The sequence below is a fragment of the Syngnathus acus genome, chromosome 20 (assembly GCF_901709675.1).
Source record: "Syngnathus acus chromosome 20, fSynAcu1.2, whole genome shotgun sequence".
In the NCBI taxonomy this organism is placed as follows: Eukaryota; Metazoa; Chordata; class Actinopteri; order Syngnathiformes; family Syngnathidae; genus Syngnathus; species Syngnathus acus.
The window spans coordinates 3,756,609-3,764,384 of record NC_051104.1 but is presented as its reverse complement, the minus strand read 5'-3'; the positions used below and the strand labels follow the sequence as shown (position 1 = coordinate 3,764,384).

Sequence of the window (7,776 nt, the reverse complement as noted above, 5' to 3'; positions counted from 1 at the left end):
TTTCATAATCAAAGGGAGGAGGAAGAAGTACAAAAACATAATTAGGTCCACCCCTTGTTTTCTATCATATTTCACATACATAAAAAATTACATTGGCAGGTCATTTATACACAAAATGAATCCCAAAGCAAAATCAGACCGAACAAAAATAAGTAAAAAGCAACATTTTCTTCTGTATCTCATGACAACTGGGGCTTCTTCTAATTCATCTTCACTTGTGTCTGCCTGACTTTTCAAAGTGTCCAACTTGTGCTTGCGAAATTCAGTCCCTTTTTGCTCATGCTTGGAATTTAACTGCTTCTCACAATTGGTTGATTACGGTTTTGGCCTAGTTATTTTAAGTAAAGGGTTGATAACTCGTTTCTCAGGATTGCCTGAGCCCACATATGTAAATAGGCAAAGTAAATACAAAACTCTCTCCTCAACAACCTTTGGTCGGTCGCCATGGTCTGTCACCACCATTAAATAAACAAGTAAAACAAACAGATAACGTGAGGTGTGGCATAGTCCACCCAAAGACATCATTGCCTTCTTTTGATAAACATATAACAATAAAATACTTAATACATGAAACACATAAGCAAACCAAGCAAGTTGGATAAACGTAGTGTGTATAGATAGATAGATAGATAGATAGATAGATAGATAGATAGATAGATAGATAGATAGATAGATAGATAGATAGATAGATAGATAGATAGATAGATAGATAGATAGATAGATATTGTTGATTTTGTAGTAGCCAAAATAAAAAAATCAAATACAACAAGAAAAATAACCTGTGCTCGATGACGCAGATACAACATGGCAAAAAGTCGATGACGTAATACGCATGATCCAAATTTCGCAGTTTTCAGACTCTTGTACCGTATGCGCTGAATCGCCATGCACTTCTCCTAGATTTGCACTTCACTAAGGGGCGCCGGGTGTAATGCAAAGTGTGAGCATTTGGATAGGGCCTTGTATTAATCGGTCTCGTTTTCCACATCCAATATGGCGGCGATGTCGACGTATAAGTCAGCTTTCAATTGGAATCAAATGTGCCATTCGACATGAGTGTACGGAGTACGAGAGGGAGCTGAGAGAACGCAGAGAGAATAAGTTTGCTTTAATTCATGAAATATTTTACAAAAATTAGGCAATAGGCATATATGGGACTACTTGGGGGGAACAGGGTCAGAGGAGAGGTTTTACGTTGATAGTTTTTTTTTCTTATCCTCCACGCGAATGATTCAAACTCCAGTCCGGTAGGTGGCGGCAATGCACCCTGAATCCCAACAGCCAATCAAAATCACAAGAAGAAAATCAGACACATTCCACACTTTGACAGACGACGAGGATTTTGTTGCTCTCCGTTCACCGATAAATATGCCGTTTGTCGAATTGCAGAGCAATTTACCAGCAAGCTCATTCTCGGCGGATTTCCTGAAAAAGCTATGTACATTCGCTGCGGATGTTTTGGGAAAGCCACTTGACGTGAGTAATGCTACAATTTAGCACTGCAGAAAAAAAGTCATAATAACATTCTAACATATCATCCTTGTAAAGGTTAATCGTTTCAACACCCCCACTGTCATCAATCAAATTTTCCCAGTTAAAAAAAAAGATTAATACAATATTTGGCCCAATGTTAATAACACTAAATGTAACAGTGAAACTATTCAACAAGAAATGGAATCCTTCTCCTTCCACAGAACTAAGCGGGCGCATGTCTTTACACATGTAATGCATAACACAGTCCGTTATTTTTTAGGCCCACCGTGAGCTTGATGGAAATTCGGCCAGGTTTTAATCAATTTAAATCAATGATATGAATGATTTATCTTTAATCAATGATATAAATGATTTGTCTGCCGAATTCTTTCTTACAGAGAATGCACTTGATTGTAAAGCCGGGGTTACCAATGATGATGGCAGGAACTTGCACTCCCTGTGTGGTGTTGTCGATATCTGCTATCGGGGTAACCGACACTGCTGACAAGAATAAGGAGCACAGTGCCAAGCTCTTTGAGTTTCTAACCAGAGAGCTTGCTCTGACTGAAGACAGGTGTGTACCAGAGCTTATCGTATTTTCCGCAACATAAGGCGCACTTAAAAGCCTTTCATTTTCTCAACAAACGAAGGTGTGCCTTTTATAAGTTGTTTTGTGTGGCTTCCGTAATATACAGACGGAATATGTAGAACCAATCAGAGAACATTGCGGTTTACGTAGATCTGGGCAAAAAAGCAGAGGAGTGTATGTAACACGTACGTAACGTAGAGTACGTACCTCCGCCGCCATTGATAAATAAATACTATCGTTTGTGCAAATCTGTAAATTTCTAAATAATGCATATACTGTATCTACTTTGCAGATTTTTTTTTCATGTGTGGTTCTGCAATCACTGTTTATAGATTTGGTAAATGCTTGACTCCTTTTTATTCTTATTCACAGGATTACCCTTCAGTTCCACAGTTTGCAGCCTCACCAGGTTGGAAAGGCCGGAACAGTTATGAGCTATCTATAAAGCACAGTCTGTAAATGTGAGACAAAAAAAAAAGTTTTAAGCAGTTGATATAAGTTTTATTCAAAATGTTGTGTGAACAAAGAATATTAAAAATTGTTCAACACCTAAAAACTCAACACCTGTGTTTGTGCGTGTGTGCGCATGATATGACTGAAAGACTCCTTTATATATTTATATATTTAAAAGCAGAAACACACTAAAATAAATAAATATAAAAATATGAAATATTTCAATCACTAAAGGCATAGGAAAAAGCATTGTTTATAATCTGAATTTAAAAGTATTCACGCATGATTATACCTCTATTATTCGACTCGTAAATCAGGACGTAGCTTTTATTTTTCAATTAACTTCAAATGTATCATCTCTGATTTGGGCACGCATCACGGTTACTGATCTGACCTACTGCAGTTGCCGTAGTTAGATTTCAAAAATGGCCGACGTCCGCGCCCGCCCCACTACAGACTGAATCGTTGACAATATACGACCATCATTCAAACTAACCTCTTCACGTGTCTGTGTTCTCTCTTTGTGTTTTGAAATTCTCAGCCAAGTTAACTCAAATTAGCCTGCAAGCCTTTGACAAGAAGGCGCGCCTGTTAGCGAAACGTGGTTGGACAGAGGTGGCGAAGTGTTGGGATAGTAGAGTGAAAATGCGTGCCAGGACCACAGCAAAGTACGCGGAGGAAATTTGTGCATCAAAAGAGGAAAAGGACCGTCATCGTCCACGACTGGAAACTCTTTGGCAGCAGCCTCGTGTTGTGTTAATTAGAGCAGGTTTGTACACGTCTTTCTCTCACTTGCTTAGGAAATAACTGTTTCATACCACGATTAATCGTCCAGTTTTTATTTTTAGGAGAATCCTACTGCATATCATAGACAGAATAACGAGAATAAGACTAAAGAAGGAATGCGATACAATATTGATTTATGTAACGCTTTCATAACGACTTTGCCGTGACACATCGCTTTACAAAAACAAAGTAACCACGCTGTTAAAGAATTTTGTTTTTATAAACGAGGCATACACTCTGGTCTTGATTCAACCCAACCGGGTTGTAGTTTTTATTCACGTTGGCGTGGTACACTTAACGCTGTCATGCTCACCGGACCTTTAACCGGAAGTGTCCGATCTGAAAATGTTCCCCGTTCCATCAACAGTTCCCAGTTGCCCAACAATAAACCCTTTGGTTTGTCCTGGCTCAACAGATGTGATGTAATATATTTAAAAAAAAAAAAGGTCATAGAAAAAAGACAAATCTGAACGAAGTAAAAAAATAGCCCCCCAAAACGATCATAACAGTATCTCTGCAGCACCTGGAGGGATATATATATTAAACTTTTCTACACTCCTGGAGACTCCAAATACACAAGAAAATTATTTTAAAAGCAATAAAAAAAGTCGATTTTCCAAGATGTGTCCTTTAAGAATAATCCCGTATAAAGACTCAAGCAGTAACGTGGTAATTATTAATCATTTGGCTCTCCCAATAACGTTTGTTGTAAATGTAAATCACATTACATGTGTGTTTGTGTTTGCAGATATCAGTGAATATTTTGGTCCTGAGCAGCAGAAGCCAGAGCGCCTTCACATTAAAGAGGAAAAGGAGGACAAAGAGCTTGCCCACTTTATTAAGCAAAAAGACAAAGTGCATCCTGTCATCAAAACAGATGACGTGGAGTCGGAGCAATTTCACATAAAAGAGGAGGAAAAAGACCTCTACGACATTAAAAAGGAGAAGGAAGAAGAGGATGTCTACAGCGTGCTCTCTTTGAAGAGTATAGATGAGGGTCGTCGTGAGATGGACAAAGGGGCGGAGCCTCCAAGAAGCAGCTTAAGTCAACAAATGACAACAGAAAATAACGGAGACCACTGTGGAGGATTGCAAGCAGACGGCCTCTTATCTCCAGCATCAGATTGTGATGACATGTCACATGCTCCTAGCGCTGATGGTGACTGTGATATTGTATACCAGTCCGAAAGCAAACAATGGAAATGTTCTCGGTGTTGGAAAATGTTCGCTCATAAAACGAGTTTCAAACGACACGTACTAATACACACAGGTGAGAAACCTTTTTGCTGCTCGGTTTGTGGCCAAACATTTTTTCAGAAAGGAAACTTAAACCAGCACACAAGAACCCACACTGGTGAGAAACCATTTTCCTGCTCTGTTTGTGGCCAACGATTCTCTCATAAGGGACACTTAAAAGCACATGCAAGAACACACACTGGTGAGAAACCTTTTTCTTGCTCAGTTTGTGGCCAAACTTTCTCACAGAAGGTAGGCTTAAATAAACACACAAGAACACACACTGGTGAGAAACCATTTGCCTGCCCATTTTGTGGCCAAAGATTCTCGGATAAGGCAAACTTAGAAAAACACAGAAGAACCCACACTGGTGAGAAACCCTTTTCTTGCTCCGTTTGTGGCCAAAGATTCTCTCACAGGGGAAACTTAAAAATACACACAAGAAGCCATACTGGTGAGAAACCCTTTTCCTGCTCAGTTTGTGGCCAAAGATTCTCTCAGAAGGGAAGCTTAAAAGTACACACAAGAACCCATACTGGTGAGAAACCGTTTACCTGCTCAGTTTGTGGCCACAGATTCTCTCAGAAGGGAGGCTTAAAAATACACACAAGAACCCACACTCGCCAAAAACCTATTTCCTGCTAACTTTGTGGACAATGATTCCTTCATGAGGGTCACTTAGACACAACAATCCACACTGGTGAGTAACTTTTTGCCTGCCAAATTTGTGGACAAAGATTCCCGCATTCGCCTATCAAGGATAATTATATTCTATGTTTCGTTTTATTCATCACAGTGAAACATTCAAGTATTAGTTAATGAATTAAAAAATATACTAAACTGTCATCGGGGTGGTAATAGTTTTGGATTCTTAATTATAGTTTGTTTTGGTTTTAGCTGTACGTTTAGTTATTGGTTTATAGGGGTTTGTGTTTTTTTGTTGTTTTACAAAAATAATTTGGTCAAGGTTGAAGATGTGTGTGCATCAAACCAAATCAAATAGTTGTACTTCAAATTTGATCTGTCATACAGTGTCCTTTGTCAAATTGATTGATTAAAATGAGCTTTTGAGGAAACCAAAATAGACATTTTGTGATGAAGTTTATTATGTGAAAGTATTTCTATGAGCTTTTATTTTGCTTTGTCTTCATCTGCTGTCTGCCGCCGGATTGACTTTGCGAATGAAAATATGTACATAACGGCCTACTCTGGATGAATGAATAAAAATAATTTGGGACTCTCACTTGCTACGGTTGTGTATTGCCTGCTGGCCAATAAAGTGTTCTTTGTTCGCAAAGCTTGTCAGCTGTCTTATTGCCTGTCGCAGTTGGAAGTCAGACGTAACTGTTTGGGGGCTTTGTGTTCTGATGGGGTAGTTCTCACATACCGTGTGGGCAAAAGAGGCTGAGGTTTGTGATGCTGGGTAGCGCCATCCATATTTGGCAAATATAATAATGAATTTGGTAAATGAAAACAAAACTGCCCAGTCATCAATGTGTGAGTCCGCCAAAATCACGAGACCACTCCGCCAGCCCCTTTTTCAACAAAATTTACATAAATAGTTCACAATGATCACTTTTAATGTGATAGAAGTGATTTTTTTGTTCCAGGATTTTATAAAATAAACCAAATATATTTTATGACGTAACTTATCCCACACCGTAGGTGTCGGTAATGCGCATTGAAACTGGTGCCACCTCGCCGTAAAACAAAACGAAGAAGAAAAAATGACGTATCTTCTCGTTCACGAACGAGTCAGTGAATTGCATTTCTTGTTCACCAACTGTACCACATGAAGCATCCGAGTTACGTCACAGATCAAACAGCCAATCAGAAAGTGTGGGTGAGGGCAGGTGTGGCACTTTTCTCTTTCACTTAAGCTTTCTCCCTAATGAAGTGGCCTGTTATTAGGTACACCTGAAAATGGCGGTGTACCTAATAGAGTGTCCAAGTGACGTCACGGATCAAACAGCCAATCAGAAAGTGGGGGTGAGGGCGGGTGTGGCACTTGAAAATGGCGGTGTACCTAATGGAGTGTCCGTGTGATTCCCTCGTTAAGTGCACCTGCGTGAAAAGTTTTAGCTCCCGAGAACGTGAAAATGAGCTAAATGTTTTCACGCAGGTGTGCTTAACGAGGGTAACTTGGAAAACGTATTGGAACGCGGCCCCGAGGACTAGAGCTTGACACCTGTGACCTTTGACCATGATATTTCCCTAATAACGTGGCCTGTTATTAGGTACACTTGAAAATGGCGGTGTACCTAATGGAGTGTCCGTTTGATTCCCTCGTTAAGTGCACCTGCGTGAAAAGTTTTAGCTCCCGAGAACGTGAAAATGAGCTAAATGTTTTCACGCAGGTGTGCTTAACGAGGGTAACTTGGAAAACATATTGGAACGCGGCCCCGAGGACTAGAGCTTGACACCTGTGACCTTTGACCATGATATTTCCCTAATAAAGTGGCCTGTTATTAGGTACACTTAAAAATGGCGGTGTACCTAATGGAGTGTCCGTGTGATTCCCTCGTTAAGTGCACCTGCGTGAAAAGTTTTAGCTCCCGAGAACGTGAAAATGAGCTAAATGTTTTCACGCAGGTGTGCTTAACGAGGGTAACTTGGAAAACATATTGGAACGCGGCCCCGAGGACTAGAGCTTGACACCTGTGACCTTTGACCATGATATTTCCCTAATAAAGTGGCCTGTTATTAGGTACACTTAAAAATGGCGGTGTACCTAATGGAGTGTCCGTGTGATTCCCTCGTTAAGTGCACCTGCGTGAAAAGTTTTAGCTCCCGAGAACGTGAAAATGAGCTAAATGTTTTCACGCAGGTGTGTTTAACGAGGGTAACTTGGAAAACATATTGGAACGCGGCCCCGAGGACTAGAGCTTGACACCTGTGACCTCTGACCATGATATTTCCCTAATAAAGTGGCCTGTTATTAGGTACACTTGAAAATGGCGGTGTACCTAATGGAGTGTCCGTGTGATTCCCTCGTTAAGCGCACCTGCGTGAAAAGATTTAGCTCCCGAGAACGTGAAAATGAGCAAAATGTTTTCACGCAGGTGTGCTTAACGAGGGTAACTTGGAAAACATATTGGAACGCGGCCCCGAGGACTAGAGCTTGACACCTGTGACCTTTGACCATGATATTTCCCTAATAAAGTGGCCTGTTATTAGGTACACTTGAAAATGGCGGTGTACCTAATGGAGTGTCCGTGTGATTCCCTCGTTAAGTGCAC

The 7,776-nt window shown here is 40.3% G+C and overlaps 2 protein-coding genes across 2 annotated transcripts; both read left to right on the top strand.

Annotated features, from left to right (window-relative positions):
• Positions 1-1,264: 1,264 nt before the first annotated feature.
• Positions 1,265-2,623, top strand: ddt (D-dopachrome tautomerase). The gene is made up of 3 exons (XM_037280493.1): positions 1,265-1,476; positions 1,872-2,047; positions 2,435-2,623. Exons 1-3 carry the CDS (start codon positions 1,369-1,371, stop codon positions 2,505-2,507), a joined length of 357 nt encoding a protein of 118 aa, XP_037136388.1. The 5' UTR covers positions 1,265-1,368; the 3' UTR covers positions 2,508-2,623.
• Positions 2,624-2,923: 300 nt separating this feature from the next.
• Positions 2,924-5,842, top strand: LOC119139630 (zinc finger protein OZF-like). Its single transcript, XM_037280475.1, has 3 exons — positions 2,924-3,076; positions 3,110-3,284; positions 4,050-5,842. The coding sequence occupies exons 2-3, from the start codon at positions 3,161-3,163 to the stop codon at positions 5,180-5,182; spliced, it is 1,257 nt and encodes a 418-aa protein (XP_037136370.1). The 5' UTR covers positions 2,924-3,076; positions 3,110-3,160; the 3' UTR covers positions 5,183-5,842.
• The last annotated feature ends 1,934 nt before the right edge of the window (positions 5,843-7,776 follow it).

Coding starts and splice junctions, on each gene's coding strand:
- LOC119139630 (XM_037280475.1), top strand. CDS start 3,161: ATGCGTGCCAGGACCACAGCAAAGTACGCGGAGGAAATTTGTGCATCA. Junction 3,285..4,049: donor TGTTGTGTTAATTAGAGCAG/GTTTGTACACGT, acceptor TTGTGTTTGCAG/ATATCAGTGAATATTTTGGT.
- ddt (XM_037280493.1), top strand. CDS start 1,369: ATGCCGTTTGTCGAATTGCAGAGCAATTTACCAGCAAGCTCATTCTCG. Junction 1,477..1,871: donor TTTTGGGAAAGCCACTTGAC/GTGAGTAATGCT, acceptor TCTTTCTTACAG/AGAATGCACTTGATTGTAAA. Junction 2,048..2,434: donor CTTGCTCTGACTGAAGACAG/GTGTGTACCAGA, acceptor TCTTATTCACAG/GATTACCCTTCAGTTCCACA.